Below are 22,850 nucleotides of genomic sequence, written 5' to 3' on the forward strand. Positions count from 1 at the left end.
TCCTATTGTTCAAGATAAGTCTGTGTTCCTGAATTTATTGATATTTTAAATATATTCCCCACTTATTAATGAATAAAGAGAAAGTTAAGTTTATATATCAGCATCATAAATAGTTAATGATTGCATCAATTGCATTGACATATATCAATTTTGAGAATGTGTTGTTTGCTAAGCTCCATGAGAAGCAATGTTATATCCTACAACCACCCCTTGCTCTCTAGATGAAGAAATGAAGAAAAGGAAAATTAAATATTGTTCCCAATGTCACATAAAAGTATTAAATCATGCCTTCAGAGTTTGTTCCCTATTTAGTATATATTTTTCTGTCCATTATTTTATTCTCCATGCTGTTTACTATCTCTGTGAATTTGCAGAAACTACTTATGGGGACTCCAAAATGACAAATAAGAACATTACTGTTTAGATACAAGGGAAAACATTGGCAACTAATATCTGTAAGATGGACAAAAAAGATTACCCACTGCAATGCCCACACAAGAAATCTGTACCCATATGGCAAAAGTTCATTTAAGGGAGCCTCAGTTGTCATGCAGGAGGTAGTGAAATCCTAGTGGATCTCAAGACATAGGAGGGCTGTTTTGAGAGTCAGGACCATATTCAAGCCACTTGAATTGTGCAAGGACCCCCAATTGTGCTTCTGGGTTTGATAGGGTCTAGGAGAAGCTATGCCTATAAGTGCTCAAACAAAAGTGCTCACATCCCTGTGACATCAGTGATGCCAGTGGACAAAAATTGTAGTTCCATCCTGTTCCATTAGCTTTGATACTAGCTGATCCTTGAGTCCCATGCTGGGTATCAAGCTTTGTACTAGTCTCATCTTCCTCTTGCAGCTAGTGAGTTCCCCATGTCTGAGCATCCACAGCAGACTCACCAGTCTCCATCCTGTGGTGAATCCTCAGCTGGTCTATCTGAGGACCACCCCCATCACTGCAGTTACAGCATGCACCTGTGTAGACAACTTCAGAGACGTATGTGTATCTCAGTCAATTACAAAGGATCAAGAGAACCCACTCTGCAGTGTATTCTGGGGGTGTTTAGCCTCAAATGTATCCCCTTTTGCTGCAAACAGTAGAAACTCCACTTATGCAGAATTTTTCTGAGGGATATTCCCTGTTCTGAATCAGTAGATGGGCTCACCAGCCTTCAATCTACAATGGATCTGGGGATAAGGGAAGTCTTAATTCTTCCTGCAGTTGGGAAAACATCCCACCTGTGTAGGGACCTGGTGAAATACTCATGTTTGTCTGATTAAATGAGACAGACTCACTGGGCTCTGTCCAGCAGCAAATCTGGAGGAGGCTCAGGTATTTCTAGCCACTCCCACAGCAACTGGGAAACTATTCAGTCCATGCAGGAAACTTCTGTGTAACTAGGATGAGAAATGAGAATTGGGGTCCTGGCTGACTTCCCACAGCCTGGATGCCATCTTTGGGTTTTGCTCAGGTCCACTCAGGCCACAGTTTCTGCCAACAACATTGGAGTAATCACAACACTCAGGGTGCACTGGAATTAGAAACATCTGCTAGTGATAAAATAACTATGGTGGCCACAGCTTGGGGAATACAGTCAGCAGCTTACTTAAAATCTTCTGAAGGGCACTTGAACAAATGCAAGCACAAATTCAGTCTAAAGGCTAGAATCAATACCTAATTATTTAATGTATAAACCTATAAGTGTCAATAATATTTGAGGAATTATGACTATCAAATGGGCAAAATAAGACATTAGGGACTGATTCAAAAATTGTGAACTCTCAGAAAAATCACTCAAAGAGCTGTCTTTAAACAAGTTCAATGAACTTCAAGAAAATAGAGAAATAATACAGGAATTTATCAGTTACATTTAATATAATAAAATTATAAAAAGAATCAGAACACAAATTCTATGACTGAACAATATAATGTAGAAAATTAAAAAATGCAATGAATAGAAACCAAAGCAGAATTAATTAAGCAGAATATAGAAACAGATCTGAAGAAAAGCTAATTGAAAATACATATTCAAAGTTTATAAAGGACCAAAGAAAGGAGAATTTCTAAAGAAAATATTTGTTTTGCAAATGTAAACCAAGTTTTAGCCATGTGATGTCAATAGTGCTCCATTTATTTTTACTTGTGCAAAGGTCAAAGACTTTACGGATAACTTTAAGGAGAATCAAAAAATCCTCAAAGCATAAACTCATATTATTATGTATGACTAAAACCAGCCAATAAAAATTAAAAAGAATATGTAGTGATATACAAAATGGAATATTATTCTACTATAAAGAAAAAACCAAATCTTGTCAATTACAACAAAATGGATGGACTCGGAAGATACTATGGAAAGGGAGAGATATGCCTTGTGGAATCTAAAACAGTTGGTAACAGAAGTTAAGAGAGTAAAAATAATTCACCATCAGATAAATATATTTTAGAACATATGGAGCAGAAAATCATATGGTAAGGCCATACAAATTTAATAAGGACAAAATATTTCATGTAGACTTGGTCTGAGGAGGAAATTGAGCAAGAAAATAATCAATCACAGAATGAACATTATCTTCAAGCAAATTTAAGATATTAGTAACAATTGGCCAGCTACCTAGAAAATGGGGATATATTCACAGAAATGTTATTGTAGACCAGTCATCTCCTCATAATAAAATAATGTATGATATCAAAAATAAAGCTCCAAAATAGTATTCAAAATAACATGTCTGTTTCCTTCTTTTCTTTCTTTTTTATCTTCTTTCTTTTTTTCTTTCTGTGTTTTCTGGGAGCATTCCTGCCCTTAATTCCTTAATAAATATCTACATAAAATTTCTTTCAGATGTATCAATGGATGTGTTTTCTATAGATCCCTGTTGTTATAGAAGAAGAATCTGGTAGAGGCAGAATGTACAAGAGCATTAATAGTAGGAGCACAATTTGCTGTCAGCTTTAGCTCTTTCTTGGTCACACAGTGGTTATTTACAAATTCTTCAGTCACTTCAACATCCAAGGCAATTCAAGATAGAAAGTGAATGGACAAAATTTCCCTCATTTAAACTTTCCTTTTATAATAAACCTTCCTCATGGATGCTAATTCACAATAAGGGGGGAGGATAGGAAAGAAGAGAGTTACTTTATATTAGGTAGAGGGGAGTGAAGGGAGGTGAAGGGTTATGGGGGGAGGAATGATGGTAGAGTGAAACAGACATCATTACCTCATGTCCATATATGACTGCATGACCTATGTGATCCTGCAATATGTATAATCAGAAAAATGAGAGCTTACACTCCATTTATGTATTGTCTATCAAAATGTATAAATACATTTTACTTTCATGTACTACTCATTAGAACAAATAAAATTTTAAAAATTAAAAAAAACCTTCCTCAAAGCCAGCACCATTCAACTACACTGGCACCACTCACACAGCAGTTGCCAAGAACTTGGTGAAATGTGTTTCTTCAGTCTGCAAGAGAGAGAGAAGAAGGTGTCCCACAAAAGCTCATGTGAGACAATGCAGGAATTTTCAGAGGTGAGATAATTGGTGTTTTTTTACCTTGATAAGTTTATTGTTTTTTTTATTGTAAACAAATGGGATACATGTTGTTTCTCTGTTTGTACATGGTGTAAAGGCATACCATTTGTGTAATCATAAATTTACATAGGGTAATGTTGTTTGATTAATTCTGTTATTTTTTCCCTTCCACCCCTCTTTTCCCTCTATACAGTCCTTCCTTCCTCCATTCTTGCCCCCTTCCCTAACCCTAACTCTAACCCTAACACAAACCCCTCACTCCCACCATTATGTGTCCTCATCCACTTATCAGCGATATCACTCGACCTTTGGTTTTTTGAGATTGGCTTATCTCACTTAGCATGATATTCTCCAATATCATCCATTTGCCTGCAAATGCCATAATTTTATCATTCTTTATGGCTGAGTAATATTCCCTTGTATATATATACCACAGTTTCTTTATCCATTCATCAATTGAAGGACATCTAGGTTGGTTCCACAGTCTGGCTATGGTGAATTGAGCAGCTATGAACATTGATGTGGCTGTATCTCTGTAGTATGCTGATTTTAAGTCCTTTGGGTATAGGCCAAGGAGTGGGATAGCTGGGTCAAATGGAGGGTCCATTCCAAGTTTTCTAAGGAATCTCCACACTGCTTTCCAGAGTGGCTGCACTAATTTGCAGCCCCACCAGCAATGGATGAGTGTACCTTTCTCCGCACATCCTCACCAACACCTGTTGTTGCATGTATTCTTGATAATCGCCATTCTATTTGGGGTGAGATGGAATCTTAGGGTGGTTTTGATTTGCATTTCTCTTATTATTAGAGATGTTGAACATTTTTCCATATGTTTGTTGATTGCTTGTAGATCTTCTTCTGTGAAGTGTCTATTCATTTCCTTAGCCCATTTGTCGACTGGATTATTTGCATTCTTGGTATAGAGTTTTTTGAGTTCTTTATAGATTCTGGAGATTAGTGCTCTATCTGAACTATGATTGGCAAAGATTTTCTCCCACTCTGTAGGCTCTTTATTCACATTGCTGATAGTTTCCTTTGCTGAGAGAAAGCTTTTTAGTTTGAAAAAAATATCTATCCCAGTTATTGATTCAATAGATGCAGAAAAAGCATTTGATGAAATAGAGCACCACTTCATGCTCAAAACACTAGAAAAAATAGGGATAGTGGGAATATTCCTTAACATTATAAAGGCCATTTATGCTAAACTCATGGCTAATATCATCCTAAATGGTGAAAAACTGAAAGCATTCCCCCTAAAAACTGGAACAAGGCAGGGATGCCCTCTTTCACCACTTCTATTCAATATCGTCCTTGAAACTCTAGCCAGAGCAATTAGACAGACCAAAGAAATTAAAGAGATACGAATAGGAAAAGAAGAACTCAAACTACCCCTATTTGCTGATGATGTGATTATATACTTAGAGGAACCAGGAAATTCCACCAGAAAACTTTTAGAACTCATAAGTGAATTCAGTAAAGTAGTGGGTTATAAGATCAATGCACATAAATCTAATGCATTTTTATACATAAGTGATGAATCTTTGGAAAGAAAAATCAGGAAAACTACCCCATTCACAATAGCCTCAAAAAAATTAAATACTTGGGAATCAATCTCACAAAAGAAGTGAAAGACCTCTACAATGAGAACTACAGTACACTAAAGAAAGAAATTAAAGAAAACCTTAGAAGATGGAAAGATCACCCATGTTCTTGGATAAGAAGAATTAATATTGTCAAAATGGCCATACTACCTAAAGTGCTATACAGATTCAATGCAATTCCAATTAAAATCCCAATGATGTACCTTACAGAAATAAAGCAAGCAATTAAGAAACTCATCTGGAAGAATAAGAAACCCAGAATAGCTAAAGCAATCCTTAGCAGGAAGAGTGAAACAGGGGGTATCCCAATACCAGATCTTCAACTCTACTACAAAGCAATAGTAACAAAAACGGCATGGTATTGGCACCAAAATAGACAGGTAGATCAATGGTAGAGAATAGAGGACACGGACACAAACCCAAATAAATACAGTTTTCTCATAGTAGACAATGGGGCCAAAAATATGCAATGGAGAAAAGATAGCCTCTTCAACAAATGGTGCTGGGAGAATTGGAAATCCATATGGAACAGAGTGAAACTAAACTCATATCTCTCACCTTGCATGAAACTAAACTCAAAATGGATTAAGGACCTTGGAATCAGACCAGAGACCCTGCAGATTATAGAAGAAAAAGTAGGTCCAGATCTTCAACATGTTGACTTAGGACCAGACTTCCTCAACAGGACTCCCATAGCACAAGAAATAAAATCAAATGATAATTGGGTGTTGAAAGCTTTGACCTAATCAGTGGATTGGTAATCCACTGATAGATGTGGGTTAACTGGGTGGTAACTGTAAGCAAGTAAGGAGTGGCTGGAGGAGGTGGGTCATTGGAGGTGTGTCTTTGGTGGTCTCTGGTGAGCAGAGATCTCTGTCTGTCTCTGCTTCTGGGCTGCCATGTCCAGAGCTGCTTTCCTCCACCACACCCTTCCACCATGATGTACTGCCTCATTGGGGCCCAGAGCTATGGAGTTGATCAAGGACTAAACCTCTAAAGCCATGAGCCAAAATAAACTAGTCCTCTTTTAAAGTTGTTCGTGTCAGGTCTTTTTCTCACAAAAATGCAAAAGCTAAACAAAACAGTGTGTCTATACATAATGCAAATTTTAAAAATACTGGTATATCAAGTGCACCATTGAGGCATTTTTCCAAAATAACACTTGATAAGGACACTGATTTCCTAAATGTTGTTAAATATTATTAGGTAAAAATCTTGGCCTTGGCTGAGATTTTATGCATTGATGACTTACTTTTTCCTTAAACACTTTGCTATGTGTTCATGGGTCACTTTTCTTCCTTTCTTCCTCTTCCTCTTCCATCATTCCTTTTTCTTTAGCAATATTCTTAAAGAATCCTTTTCATATAACTGGCCTTTAACCTTGAGTTACACAGATCAGCCCTCAATCCCTTGCCCTCTGACACCCCCTTGGTTTTCTTCAGTTCCAAGACTGAGCTGCCATCTGCACTTGATGACTGTCCAGTCATATCCGTGTCCCTGATTCTTTCCTTGTCTTCAATGTTATACCAAATGCCTCATTTAATCATTTCAATTGGAGATATTATGTCAGGATGGTAATAAATTAATAAACTATAATTCATTATTTCATGATTCTTCAAAAATTTTACTTTTGTATTTTATGCCCAGTGCTTCAATATCTTCCATTAAAATATTAATATATGAGAATATGAGTAATACATACAGAAAAGTTTGATAAATATACAGTATTAATATAGAGAAGAATTGCTTGTAAAACCAATGTATTCTCCTTGTAATCCTTAAATTTAATCTTTATATTTTATTTAACTTTCCTCTATATTGAAGCATTTGACAGTAGTTTGCAGAAATAGTAACACTTGATTTCCACATACCTCAACAGGTGTCTTGTGAGAACAAATAAAATAATACATATTATAAATAGTATATATTGTACATGTAATACAATATAAATATGTCATTGCAATAATATCACATTTATGTAACATTTTATAACCAGGACTTACTCAAATTTAACTCAGATTTTCCTAAAATGAATTGTGTGTCTATCTTTTTTTGTACCAAAACACATCAAGTTTTATGCATTGCATTTGAATAACATGACACTTTGGTTTCTATTGTGTACAGAATCTATGAAAACTATAAACTGAGTTCCAGATTTAAGAACACAAACTGCTCCCCTTCCAGTGTTTCTCACCTCCACAGCAGCAAACACAAAACTTCTTGCCTTCCTTCATCATATTAGAAAATCATTTCAGTTTTACCCTCAAAATATGTCCTGTAAGCAGCTCACTAGTCTTTCCTCAGTAGAAGAGGGTGGCTTCGGATATTTTCTTGCATCACTTATGATGCATTATCACTATCATTTGACTGCTGACTTAATATTTTATAATCATTAAAATATTTCATTCTACTGTTATCATTATATTATTATTTTTACTTTCTTCACTTTGCCAAGTGATGTTTGAGATTAATTAATATTCAAAACTTGTATGCATAATAGCATAATAAAAATACAGATCATATGATAGAACCACCAAAACCTTAAATAATAAATTTAGATTAGAGATAGATTTTGAGCATGAGAAGAACCTAGACAACATTAACATACAGCAGATATGTAATTTTGGTGGGATATTTTACTTTTAAAAAGTATCAATTTTTGGAGGTGAGAGTGATCTGCCTGCAACAGCTGTCACCCCACTGATCACCAAGTTTGGTTAATTTGTCTGATCTGGCTGACTAGACAGCTGTCCACTTTCCCCCACGTGTGTTTACTTTGAAGCTGCACCCTTGGTCGAGGAGGATGGCCTTCCCTGAGAGAGGAGGACCTTTCTTTATTCCAGAGTATAGGAGTAGTTGAGCTCCCTTCTAGAACCTCCAAACAAGCCCTCAAGAATATCAATTGCACTCATCATACTATGGTGCAGATTCCTTTATCACGAATTTTATTCAAAAATTGACTCCTACATTAGCTTTTCTAGGTTTGTACTAGTCTCCATCACCACCTGGATTTTAGGTGCTCAGTTTCTCTTATGAAGTTCCAAGACATATTTGAAACTTCCCTTTTCCCCACACCAACTAGTGAGCAATGTAGGACCAAGAACACAGCATGCATTTGAATAAAAAAAAGTTATAGACAATACAGCCTTTATAATTGACTAAGTGTACAATCAGGCAGAGTATTCCAAAGAGAACATGCCAATTATCCCATCAGAGGAACAAAAAGAAAAATATAATTTTTACAAAATGAAGAAATCCTTTGATAATGTAGAACATCCACAGGTCAAACAAAGGAAGAATTTAAAAAGAGGAAGGGGAACAGGCCCAGGCCCGGAGGTGTATTTAAAGAAATAATAGATGAATTATCCTTCATCTGCCATTCTCTGTGAGGATCCAGGCACAGGACATGTGTAAGACTAATTTCAGTTTTTTCAAAAAGTTAATTGTTTCATTTTTTTTCTTTTAAAATAGTATTTAAGATCAGCTTTTTAAAATTGCTTTTTCTTTAAGGAGATTCATGAAAATCTCTGACAAGTAATCTAAAATTGCAGTCTTTGACAACTCAGTATCACATAATTGGTGTACATAAAAACTTCATGAAACTAATGAAGAAATCAGTGACTTTGTGAAACTCCCACACCAACATCAAACAAAAATGAAGACATTACTAATTGAGCTAATGACATAGTGATTTTATGACTCTTAATTTGAAATGGTTCTAGTTCCTCATTTGAGTGTTTTATTTTCCAGGTCTAAGGGAAAGTTTTTCTGTTTTCATTTAGTACATCTATAATTTACTGTAATTTAGTAAGTTGCACTTTTGTAAACAAAATTGAAACATTTGCCTCTTTCTCTACCTGAAATCTACATAATTCAGGAACTTTAGTGAATTTTCTTTTCCTAATAATATAATTACTTGCATAAATTCAATAAGAATCTGTTTTCTTTATAACAAGACACTAATGAGAACATGGGCTATATGTCTAAGGCTTGAACTGCAACATAATTTTTGGTAGTGTACCTAGAATACCTGGCTTCCAGGACTAATGCCTCATGATGAGTAAAACAATGAACTGCCTAGGAATCCACATTTTCACTAAACGTTGTCAGTTCTAATTCTAGGACCATGATGGTGTAGTAGAACCACCAGAGATCATCCTTTCAAAGAAGCATCAATTTAAACAGTCACTGATGCACAGAAATTTTCTTCACCAGAACTAAGGAAGCCAGAACATCACATTGAAGTTCTGTGGTCCTTAGACCACAAAGATGAACACACCTTAGTTGTACAGTAAATGTGATGTTTCTCTGTGATCACAACAACCCTCCTGAGGATGGTACCATATGTGAAAATTCCTGCTGTGAGTCAGTTTTTGCCTCATGGTGACCAAAATACCTGTCCAGAACAACTTAGAGAAAGAAGTTTATTTGAGACTCTAAGAGCTCTAAGTCCATGGATGACTCACTCCACTGCTCTGGACCCAAGGGGAGATGGAAGAATGTAAAGAATAGCAGCTCAGGTCATGGCACCCTGGGGGCAGAGAGACCTCTACTCACCAGGGACAAAATATAAACACCTAAGGCACACCCCCAGTGACCCACCTTCTTCAGTCACACCCCACCTGTATATAGTTACCACCCAGTTAATCCAAGTCAGAAAATTAATCCACTGTTTATATAACAACTGTAAGATTCTAATCATTCCACCTCTGAACCTTCTTGTATTGTCTCACATATGCAGTTTTAGGGAACATGTCACAACCAAACCACAACATTCTTCCTATACTCATGGTTTCTCCATGGGGTGAAGGAGGCTGGAAATAGTCATTCAGATTTCCCATAATCAAGTACTTGGCAGGAGACTTGTCCTACATTGGTCCATGGAAAGCACCATGAGCACTTGTGGGGTTGAATGACCTGGGACCAGCTAGGGACAAAGACAGGAAGGAGGGTCCCAAGAACCCTCACATGGAACTTGACAGCAGCTCCCCATCTCTGCAATAAGGGACACAGTACCAGGGCAGGTGTTCCGGACTATGACACTAACATGCACATGGTCAGTCCACAGACTCTCTGAACTTGCTACTGACTGGATCCCTCACACAGCCTGTTGCCCTCTGTAGTTTTCCCAGTACATGGGAAACAATGCATCACATCAGAGTCATCACTTCTAACCTGGGCTCAGTGGAAGTCTACTGCTGAGTTGAATACAATAATCAGCTTGCTGAGAAAACCTGTCAAAAAGCAAATTCAGGATGGAAAAATGGAAATAGCCAATTCACAAGCATGTGCATGCACACACACACACACACACACACATATACACACAAGAAAATTTAAAAGATATAAGAGCAGTTAATGAAAGATATGTGGTGTTAGCAAGATTCTAAACACTCTGTTGTAGTTTGTATCTGGAATGTCCCCAGAAGACTCAGATGCTGAAGGCTTGGTCCCCAGCTTGGTGGCACTATTGGAGGTGGTGCAAACTCCAGGAAGTGGGCAGAGTTGAAAGATGTGGGTGTCTGGGACATGCCTCTGGTGGGGTGTCCTTTCCCCAATCCTCTCTGTCCCTCTCCCTCTCTGCTCTTGACTGTCACAGGTGAGCAGTTCTGCTCTGCCACATGCTGCCCACCATGACATTCTGCCTTATCACAGCCCACAGTGATAGGCCCAGCACATATGATTCAAAACCTCTGAAATTACAAACCAAAACAAAACTATTGTCTCTTCACTTGTGGTTTGCGGGATTTTGTCAGAGTAATAGAAAAGTGACTAATCAACTTCAGAAGAAGAATTGGACAAAAAAATATTAGAAATAGTTGTAAGAAAAATCAAAAGACTTTGAAAAAACAGCAATGTTTCAGAAAATTTTTTTCAGAAAAAATTAACAGAGAAATTGAAATAATAAAAAAGCAGGAAGCATGTTGTAGTTCAGTGGTAGAGAGTTTGCCATGCATGAGGCCTTGAATTTCATCCCCAGAACCTCTAATTAATTAATTAATATTAAAAGCAAGCAGAAATTCTGGATCTAAAAGATACAATAAGTGCAATGAATATTTAATAGCAGAAATAAGCAGCAGAACTCCTCAAGGAGCATTAGTGAAAACAAAAACATTATTAAAAAAATTAAAAATTAGCAGAAAAAATGAAGAAGAAATTAAGAAAACTAATGAGATTATGAGGTATCAAAAGAGTAAAGATGTGAGTCACTGGTGCTCCCCAAAGTGCCTGTAGAAATAACAACAGTAAGATTAATAAAAGGAATAATAATTGAAAACTCTCCCTGCCTGAAGAAAGACATAGTGTTTATGTATATAGAGGCCCAAGGTCGCCGATCAGAGTCGAATCAGATGCATTTTAATCACACTAGTCAAATGCAGTCCTGAAAGCAGCAAGAAGAAGAGGTAAGCCACACAGTGCAATTCCAACACAGCTGGCATCAGACCGTGCAGTGGAAACCCATTGGCCAGGAGGGGTATTACAGAAAAAGAAAAGAAAAAAAGATGTGAAACTGCCAATAAAGACTGCTGTACCTACAAGACTCTTTGAGAAGACTAGAGGAAACATGAAGGCATCTCAAACAACAGGACCACAGACAATTATTTGCAACCAGAATATTCTTACAGGAAATTCTTAAAGAAGGCTTTCAGACTGGAAGAAAACTAAGCTAACAAAATAAACACAGACTTCAGAGTTCCAACCCACAGACAAATATGAGCAATGCCACACACACAGAATACTCTAACATAGTGATCGCTGGATTCAAGCCACTTGTATCATTAGTAGGAATATTAACACATGTGAAAGTAGAACAAGGACATTATATAATGATGAAGGGGTCAATACAAAGGATGTAACCATGGTAAATATGCATGCACTCACCACTGGATTACCCAACAGCATAAAGAAACATTAACTAACAGGAGAGAGAGAAATGCCATGACCTAGGGGACTTTAATCTTTAATGCCCTGTTTTCATCAATGGTCTTCCAGAAATAATACCAACAAAGACACAACCGATTCATAGCAGAGATACATCACACACACACACACACACACACACACACACACACACACACACACACAAAGAAAAAAAAAAGAAAAGAGAAAGAAAGAAAAAAGTAAAGAGAAGAAAATCAGTAGTGTTTCTATATACTAATATTGAACTACCTGGAAAAGAGGTCAAGAAAGAAAACTTAACAACAACTAGAAAAAAGAAAAAAACTGGGAATAAGTTCAACCAAGAAGATTTAAAATCTCTAAAAAGAAATCTTATAGAACATAGGTGAAAGAAATTAAAGAGGATAAAATAAATGAAAGGATATTGTTAGATAATGTATAGAACAACTAATGTTATGAAAGTGTCCATCTGGTTAGAGAGATCTACAGATTCAATGTAATGTCTATAAATTTTCTAATGTCATTCTTCATAGAAATATTTTATAAACTTAGCATTTGTATAAAATTATAAAGTCCCATATAACAAAACCAATCTTGAGCAAAAATAACTAAACTGCAGTCTTCACACTCCTTGACCTCAAAAATGACTGCAAAACTACAGTTACCAAAGTAGCATACTACTGTCACATAAATAGAAACAAATACAAAAGAATAGAGGACCCAGAAATACATCAGCCAACTGACTTTCCACAAAGGTGCCAAGAATATAAAATGAAAAAAGGATAGTCTCTTCAATAAATGCTACTGACAACACTGTGTATCCACATGCAAAAGAATGAGACTAAATTCCTGTCATTGTGTAATGAAATCTCCTCAATATGGACAAAAGACCTAAATGTAAGACCTGAAACTGTAAAACGTGTATGTCATAAGAAAAATGCTATATGGCATCATAATATTGTTGCAGCAAGGATTCTGAGAGAAAAATCTTTAAAGTAAGATTAACAAAAGGAAAAAAATTAAAAATAGGATAACATTGATTTGACAATCTCCTGCACAATGAAGAAAAAAACAACAGAAGGAAGAGATAGACTAGAGAAATAGACAAGAAAATGTTTGCAACCAGAAATCTTACAGGGGGTTATTCTCTGGAAGGACTAAGGAACTAAAACTACTCAATAGCAACAAAAAATAATTTGATTAAAGAATGGAAAAAGAGCCTGAATAGACATTTTTCAAAAAAAAATTGTAAACAGATATATGAGAAAACAGTCAATATAATTAACCATAAAGTTCAAAACTACCATGAGGATCATCTCACCTCAGAATAGCAAATGCTAGTGAGGGAGAAGAGGAACTCTTGCACACACCTGGTGAGAAGGCAGATTAGTGCAGCCTTTATAGGAGAGAATAAAGAAGTAGGGCACCCATGCGACCCAGCAATACATCCTAAGAAAATCAAGTCAACATATCAGAGAGACATCTGCATGCCCACACCCACTCCAGGACTATTCACAGGAAGGCAATGTCATCCACTGAGGCCCTCATCAGTGAATCCATGGTGACAGACACATGGTACACAGGCACAAGGAAATACTGTTTTTTAACAAAGAGATGTCATCCTATCATTGCAGCAGCATAGATGATGGGGGAGCGTTATGCTAATTGAGGTAAATCAGGATGCCAAAGATGAATACCACATGATCTCACTGTGTGAACTCTAAGCAAGTTGAGCTCATGTGAACTAAGAGCAGAATATGGTAGCCAGAGACTGGGGAGCCTGGTAGGGCAGGGAACAGACAGGTATCAGTCAATGACAACAATGTTGCAATTAGTTAAAAAGAATAATTCTGATACTCTAATGCACAGTGAGGCAAACACAGCTAACAAATAATGCATTTTGTATTTAAAATAACTAGAAGAGAATTTTGAAGATTCCCATAAGAAAGAAATGATAAATGTGTAAGATGATTGCTATGGCAATTAACCTGACTTGATCTTTACATAATGTATAAATATGGTGAAATACCAAATTATACCCCATAAATATGAACAGTTATTATCGGTCAATAAGTAAAAAAAAATCAAACATCAAATTCATAATTGACCACTCCTTCTCCCAAGAGCTTAAGGCCAAGATGGTTTCACAGGCAAGTTCACCATTCCTGTATCAAGGACTACCATGTACAGACAAAGTGATCGTGACATTAATGAACAGATGGACACACTGGCAAAGGTACAAAACAGAGTACCTAGAAAGAGATCAGAAAAGGACAGTGGCCTAACATTTTCAAAAGTGCACAACTGGAGCCAGGTTGTAGCACAGTGGTCAAGCATTTGCCTAATGTGAATAGATCCTGAGTTCACCTGGGATCAATCCCAAGCTCTTCAAGAAAAAGAAGTTTAAAAAAAAGAAAAAAGAAAAGAAAAATGTGTGCAAATAATCCAATGAAGAAATAATAGTCTTGTTTAGTCTGCTAATATTGACCTCACTTTAAGGTGAGGTATTGGAAACCTGCAGGGACACGATAAGTCTATAGGGGGAAACTGCAATACCTCAGATTCACACTGCTAGAGTGGAAGATACATAAACAACATGAGAAAAGAAGGAAAGAAAGTGTCCCAAACAAACCTAGATGCTATATCAATAGAATCGAATGACAGCATAGGAGAAGAAATGTCAGAGGGAGTTCAGAATGTACATAATTAAAATGATCCAAGAAGCAAATGATGAGATAAGAGAGCAAATGCAGGCAATGAATGATAGCACAAAAATAACAGAAGAGCAAATTCAGGAAGCAAAAGATCATTTCAATAATGGATCCATGTACTGTTGAGAAGAAGGTGTATTCGCTCATTGATGGATGGAATATTATATAAATGTCTGTTAAGTCTAAATTATTGATTGTGTTATTGAGATCTATGGTTTCTTTGTTCAATTCTTGTTTGGAAGATCTGTCAAATGGTGAGAAAGGTATGTTAAAGTCACCTAGTATTATTGTGTTGTGGTCTATTTGGTTCCTGGAATTGAGAAGGATTGTTTGACATACATGGATGTGCCATTTTGGGGGGCATAAATATTTCTGATTGTCATGTCTTGCCAATTTATGCTTCCCTGTCCTTTATCTCTTTTGATTAACTTTGGCTTGACATCCACTTTATCCGTTATGAGGATAGAAACCTCTACATTTTACTGAGTCCATGTGCATGGTATGTTTTTTCCTATCCTTTCACCTTTAGTCTTCAGGTATCTTTTTATATGAGATTTGTCTCTTTAAGGCATCATATTATTGGGTCTTTCATTTTAATCCAATCTGCCAATATATCTTTTGATCAATGAGTTTAGGCCATTAACATTCAGGGTTATTATTGAGATATGACCTGTATCCCTGGTTGTTTGGCTTATTTTGGTTTTTAACTTGACTTGGTTTCTCCTTTAATTGGATATTCCTTCAGGGAAGTTCCTCCCTTTGATGACATACATTGTTGTTTTTCATTTCTTCCTCATGAAATATTTTGCTGAGAATGTTCTGTAGTGCTGGCTTTCTATTTGTAAATTCTTTTAACTTTTGTTTATCATGGAAGAATTTTATTTCATCTTCAAATCTGAAGGTAAGTTTTGCTGGATTTTAGATTCTTGTTTGGCATCCATCTTCTTTCAGAGCTTGATATATGTTGTTCTAAGTCCTAACTTTTGTGGCCTGGGCTGAGAAATATTCTGATATCCATATTGGTTTCCCCCATGTGTAATATGATGCTTTTCTCTCACAGCCTTTTTAATTCTATCCTTATTTTTATGTTGAGCATTTTCATTATAATGTGCCCTGGTTTAGATCTGTTATAATTTTGTACATTTGGTGTCCTGTAACTTTTATATATGTGATTTTCCATATTATTTTTCTGGTTTGGAAAATTTTCTGATATTATCTCATTGACTACATTGTTCATTCATTTGGTTTGTATCTCTATGCCTTCCTTGATACTCATAATTCTTAAATTTGGTCTTTTCATGGAGGATCTGTTCATGATTCCTTACCACCTTCTGTTTGGTCAACTTTGTTTTCAAGATTAAATATTTTGTCTTCATTGTCTGAGGTTCTGTCTTCCAAGTGATCTAGCCTGTTGGTTATGCTTCCTATTGAGTTTTCAATTTCATTTGTTTTTTCCTTCATTTCAAAGATTTCTGTTTGTTTTTCTTTTTCAGAATTTCTATCTCTTTATTAAAATTATCTTTTGCTTCTTGCATTTGCTCTTTTAAATGTTTACTGGTACAATCATTCAATGCTTGCATTTGATCTCTTATCTCATTATTTGCTTCTCTGATCATATTAATTATGTACATTCTGAACTCTCTCTATGATGTTTTTCTACCATGCTGTCATTGGATTTTATTGATATAGCATCTGCTTTGTTTGGGAAACTATCTTTCCTTGTTTTCTCATGTTGTTCACGTCTTTCCTTGTTTTCTCATGTTGTTCACGTATCTTCCCCTGTAGGAGTACAAATGTGAGGTATTGCAGTTTCCCCCTTGTAGACTTATAGTGTCGCTGCAGGTTTCAAATACCTCACCTTGAAGTTAGAGATCAATATCAGCATCACACCATACCAACAACATTCTTAACTCACATAGTTCCTTTTAAGATATTAACCATATTTTCTCAATAAACAGAAGTTATGAGTTTGATTATTATCTACAGCATAACCAATAGGCTTGACATAAGGACTACAATTTCTAATGGTGGACAAAAAGGATGGGGAGGGATGAAGGATACAACATTAATGAGATAAGAAGTGAGTCTATAGAGGTACTATGTCATAGGAGTAGCAAAAGTGGAATTAAAAGAAATTGGTTGTTAGCATATGAAAAGGGAGAAAGAGTCTACAAGGAGACAGATAGATAAGAGGAAAATAGAGAGGATGAGAAAAATATTAACAGAAAAGAAAAGTAGTAGGTATAATAGGAATAATTATAATATTACTACTAATAAAACAATCTACAATAAAACTATACAGTACTGTTCAAACTTTCTAGTCTTCAGTAGCCTGATATCTGGAAGTAACTTGATAATGCGGTGACCCAAGAAGGGTGCTGCTCCTCTAGGGATGGTGACTTCCAGGTGTGGTATAATCCCTTTAGTGGGAAGAGGTGCCTCCACGTGTTGACAGATGTTCAACAGCAGCACAGGTGCTATACCATGGGCTGTGGCTGGGCTGCTCAGGGCCTGGGTCTCTGGGCCTGCCTCCCCGAGTGGAAGTCTCACCAACTGGCATGATCTGGGCCTGGGTCTCTTGCCAGCATATTTCTTAATGGAGGAAAACTAAAAGCATTCCCCCTAAAATCTGGAAAGAGGCTGGGATGCCCTCTCTCACCACTTCTGTTCAACATTATGCTTGAAATTATAGCCAGAACAATTACAGACTAAAAAAATTAAAGGGGTTCGAATAGGAAAAGAAGAACTCAAATTATTACTATTTGCTGATGACATGATTCTATATTTAGAGGATCCAAAAAATTCCACCAGAAAACTGGAAAAGATAAATGAATTCAGCAAAGTAGCAGGATACAAAATCAATGCTCATAAATCTAATGCATTTTTATTCATAATTCATGAATCTTCTGAAAGGGAAATTAGGAAAACTACCCTATTCACAATAGCCTCAAAAAAAAATAAAATACAGGAATTAATCTAACAAGAGATATGAAAGACCTCTACAATGAGAACTACAGAACACTAAAGAAAGAAATTAAAGAAAACCTTAGAAGATGGAAAGATCTCCCATGTTCTTGGAAAGGCAGAATTAATATTGTCAAAATGACCATATTTCCAATGGTGCTATACAGATTCAATGCAATTCTAATTAAAATCCCAATGACATCCCTCATATAGATAGACAAAGCAATCATGAAATTCATTTGGAAAAATGAGAGACCCATAATAGCCAAAGCGATCCATAGCAGGAAGAGTGAAGCAGAGGTACACAATATCACACCTGCATCTATACTACAGAGCAATAGTAACAAAAATGGCATGGTATTGGTAACAAAATAGACAGGTAGACCAATGGTACTGAATAGAGGACATAGACACAAACCCACATAAATTTATCTCATATTGAAAAAAGTGCCAAAAGCATACAACAAAGAAAAGATAGCCTCTTCAACAAATGGTGCTGGCAAAACTGGAAATCCATATGCAGCAAAATGAAACTAAATCCCTATCTCTCACCCTGCACAAAACTCAACTCAAAATGGATCAAGGACCTCAGAATTAGACCAGAGACACTGACCTAATAGAAGAAACAGTAGGTTCAAATCTTCATCATGTTGGCTTAGGAACAAACTTCCTTAACATGACTCTCAAAGCACAAGAAATAAAAGCAAGAATCAATAAATGAGATAGATTCAAACTAAAAAAACCAAAAAAACAAAAAAACAAAAAAACAAACTTTTTCTCAGCAAAGGAAACAATCAACAATGTGAACCGAGAGCCTACAGTGTGAGCGAAAATTTTTGCCACACACACTTCAGATAGAGCACTAAACTCCAGAATCTATAAAGAACTCAGAAAACTTTGCACCAAGAATACAAATAACCCAGTCAATACATGGGCTAAGAAAATGAGTCAACACTTCACAGAAGATCTGGAAGCAATCAACAGATACATGAAAACAATATTCAACATCTCTAGTAACAAGAGAAATGCAAATCAATACTACCCTAAGATTTCATCTCACCCAAATTAGAATGTCTATTATAAAGAATACAATCAACAACACATGTTGGTGAGGATGTGGGGGAAAAGGTATACTCATACATTGCTGGTAGAGTTGCAAATTAGTGCAGCCACTCTGGAAAGTAGTATGGAGTTTCCTTTGAAAACTTGCAATGGAACCACCATTTGACCCAGCTATCCCACTCCTTGACCTATACTGAAAGGAATTAAAATCAGCATACTACAGTGACTCAGCTACATCCATGTTTATAGCAGCACTATTCACAATAGCTAGATGTCCTTCAATATATGAATGGATAATGAAACCGTGGTATATATATACAATGGAATATTATTCAGTCATAAAGAAGAACAAAATTCTGGCATTTGCATGTAAATGTTTGGAGTTGGAGAATATCATGTTAAATTAAATAAGCCAGTCCCAAAAAAACCAAAGGCTGGATGAGTTCTCTGATAAGTGGATGATGATACATAATGGAATGGGGAGGCAAGAATGGAGGAAGTATTGATTGTATAGTGGAAAATGAGGGATGGGAAGGGGGAAGGTGGGTAGATAAGATAATAGAATGAGACAAACATGTACATTACCCTATGTACATGTATGATTGCACAAATGGTGTGACTCTACTTCATGTACAACCAAAGAAACAAAAGTTGTACCCCATTTGTGTACAGTGAATCAAAAGAAAAAAAATCACTACAGAAAAGCATTTGGGACTGCATCGGGTCCATCTGTACAACTCTCTCCGTTTCTCTCTCTCTCTCTCTCTCTCTCTCTCTCTCTCTCTCTCTCTCTCTCTCTCTCTCTCTCTCTCTCTCTCTCCTTACCCTCCCCTTATCTTTCTCTCTCCTCTCTCCATCTCTCCTCTCTTTAGGCAGAGCCTACCAGACAACAACACCAACACCTCTTGACATGGAAATACACTGATACAATAGGCAAAAAGAAACATTCGATTGCATCTTCCCGGTCCAGGTGGCCTTCTTCGGGCGATTCAATCCTGACCTTATTCCTGTGATGGAGGATTCAGGCATCCAGCGAGGCATCTGGGATGGAGATGCCAAGGCTGTCCAACAATGTCTAACAGATATTTTTACCAGCGTTTACACAACGTGCGACATCCCTGAGAATGCTATATTTGGTCCCTGTGTTCTGAGCCATACTTCCCTGTATGACAGCATAGCTTTCATAGCTCTCAAGTCCACTGACAAAAGAACAGTACCTTATATCTTCCGGGTAGACACCTCAGCGGCAAATGGTTCCTCAGAAGGTCTCATGTGGCTGCGGCTGGTCCAATCAGCCAGAGATAAAGAAGAACAGAACCTTGAAGCCTATATAAAAAACGGACAGCTGTTTTACCGCTCTCTCCGCAGGATTGCCAAAGATGAAGAATTACTAGTTTGGTACGGGAAAGAACTGACTGAGTTACTCTTACTCTGCCCCTCTAGATCCCACAACAAAATGAATGGGTCGTCCCCTTACACATGCCTGGAATGCAGCCAACGTTTCCAGTTTGAGTTCCCCTATGTGGCGCATCTGCGTTTCCGCTGCCCCAAGAGACTTCACAGCGCCGATATGAGTCCCCACGATGAACAAAGCGGCGGCGTGGGCACCAAAGACCACGGGGGCGGAGGCGGCGGCAAAGACCAGCAACAGCAGCAACAGGAGACGCCGTTGGGTCCGGGTCCCAAGTTCTGCAAGGCTGGCCCCATCCACCACTACCCGGCCCCCTCTCCGGACAGCAGCAACCCACCGGCCGCCGCCGGCGGCAGCAGCGCAAAGCCTTCCACAGACTTTCACAACCTGGCCCGGGAACTGGAAAACTCCCGGGGAGGCAGCAGCTGCTCCCCGGCCCAAAGTCTCAGCAACGGCAGCAGCAGTGCGGGCCACCAGGAGGCGGAGCTGAGTCCCGACGGCATCGCCACCGGCGTCTGCAAAGGGAAAAGGAAATTCCCGGAGGAGGCCGCGGAGGGCGGCGGAGGCAGCGGTGCGGGGCTGGTGGGGGGCCGGGCCCGCTTCGCCGAGAGGCCCCTGCCAGCCTCCAAGGAGGATTTGGTCTGCACGCCGCAGCAGTACCGCGCTTCTGGCAGTTACTTCGGCCTGGAAGAAAACGGCCGCCTCTTCGCGCCACCCAGCCCAGAGACTGGCGAGGCGAAGCGCAGCGCCTTCGTGGAGGTGAAGAAGGCGGGCCGTGGGGCTGGCCTGCAGGAGGAGGCGACTGTGGATGGCGGGAGCACCACTGCCGAGGATCACGACGCAGGTGGCGGCGGCGGCTCTTCCACGCCGGCGGCGGCGTCTCCTGCGGGCTCCGAGAAGCTGCTGGCCCCGCGGCCCGGGGGCCCGTTGCCCAGCCGGCTGGAGGGCGGTAGTCCTGCGCGGGGCAGCGCCTTCACTTCGGTGCCACAGCTGGGCGGCTCGAGAGGCAACGGCGCAGGGGGCGGCGCGGGGTCAGCAGGTTCAGGTGGTGCGGGAGGTGGCCAGGGCGCCGCGTCTGACGAACGCAAAAGCGCCTTCTCGCAGCCGGCGCGCTCCTTCTCACAGCTGTCCCCGCTGGTATTGGGCCAGAAGTTGGGCGCGCTCGACCCTTGCCATCCCGGCGACGGTGTGGGTCCCACCAGACTCTACCCGGCCGCCGCTGACCCTCTGGCGGTGAAGCTCCAGGGGGCCGCGGACCTGAACGGAGGTTGCGGGGCCCTGCCGAGTAGCGGTGGCAGCCTGCCCAAGCAGAGCCCCTTCCTCTACGCCACAGCCTTCTGGCCCAAGAGTTCGGCAGCGGCCGCAGCTGCTGCTGCAGCAGCCGCTGGGCCCCTGCAATTGCAGCTGCCCTCGGCTCTCACGCTGCTGCCGCCCTCCTTCACCTCGCTGTGTCTGCCCGCACAGAACTGGTGCGCCAAGTGCAACGCCTCTTTCCGCATGACCTCCGACCTGGTGTACCACATGAGGTCGCACCACAAAAAGGAGTATGCGATGGAGCCCTTGGTGAAGCGGCGGCGGGAGGAGAAACTCAAGTGCCCCATTTGCAATGAGTCCTTCAGGGAGCGCCACCACCTCTCTAGGCACATGACCTCCCATAATTGACACGGAAAGGACCCTGGCTTTCCCCGCGCCCGCAGGCACAGTCAAGCCACCTGCAGGAGTACACGCTGAGGACATCCACCACTTCTTTGTGCCCCAGAACACTGCACCAACATACAGGGGCACACGCACACGTGCCCCAACCCCAGGAGCCTTCTCATTCAATGTTTACCCAACACACACACACACACACACACGATGGTGGATTTTTGATGGAGGGAGTTTTCTTTTGAATGCACGCATTTTCACTTACCCAAAAACAAAAGTACATTTTTTAAAATGTCATATATTGCAACATATTGATGCATTTGTCATACGTTTCTACTTAAATTATTAAGCACTTACGGTTTAGATGTAATAATTATATGTAAGCGCAAAATTTATTTTAGATATAAATAATGGAGGAGGGTGAGATGCTTTCTGCATTTCCTGATGACAGCTTGTGTTCTTACAAAAATAAACAAAACAGATAAAAAGGGGGTCACCATTCAATTTTAGTTTCCAGGGGGAAGTGCATGTATCATGAAATGATTATGGACTTCAATGAAGAATGTCATCAATTATGTAAATATGTATTTCCTTTTAATACAAAGTGTAATTTTGTGCCAGTGAAATGGAGTCTTGAATAGTTATGTGTTTCTTTTATCCCTGAAAAGATTTATTAAACTTTATAGTTTATCCGGGTATGTTGGATGCTTTGACAATAAATGACTATTTTCTTCAAAGCAAAAAAAAGAAAAAAAAGAAAAGCATTTGGCAAAATTCAACATTATTTTATAAAAACTGTCAAAAAATTAGGTGTAGGAATGGACACAACCACTACAAAGTGAAGGTCTCATATGAGAGGTCACAGCTAATTTCACATTGAATTGTTGGAAGGTGGGTGGTTTTCTTCTGAAGTCAACAAATGCACAGGAGGCTCACCTGCATCTTATCAGTCTAGCACAATTTTAGAAGTGCCAGAAAGACTATCTCTGAATGGAAATAAATTATTTCCACACAAAACACAGGAT

At 38.8% G+C, this 22,850-nt stretch overlaps 1 protein-coding gene across 1 annotated transcript; it reads left to right on the forward strand.

Annotated features, from left to right (window-relative positions):
* The first annotated feature begins 19,528 nt into the window (after positions 1 to 19,528).
* On the forward strand, positions 19,529 to 22,556 carry LOC306652166 (PR domain zinc finger protein 8-like). Its single transcript, XM_079125198.1, has one exon. It carries the CDS (start codon positions 19,780 to 19,782, stop codon positions 21,838 to 21,840), a length of 2,061 nt encoding a protein of 686 aa, XP_078981324.1. The 5' UTR covers positions 19,529 to 19,779; the 3' UTR covers positions 21,841 to 22,556.
* Positions 22,557 to 22,850: the final 294 nt, after the last annotated feature.

This window comes from Sciurus vulgaris (assembly GCF_902686455.1).
Source record: "Sciurus vulgaris genome assembly, contig: HiC_scaffold_137_arrow_ctg1, whole genome shotgun sequence".
In the NCBI taxonomy this organism is placed as follows: domain Eukaryota; kingdom Metazoa; phylum Chordata; class Mammalia; order Rodentia; family Sciuridae; genus Sciurus; species Sciurus vulgaris.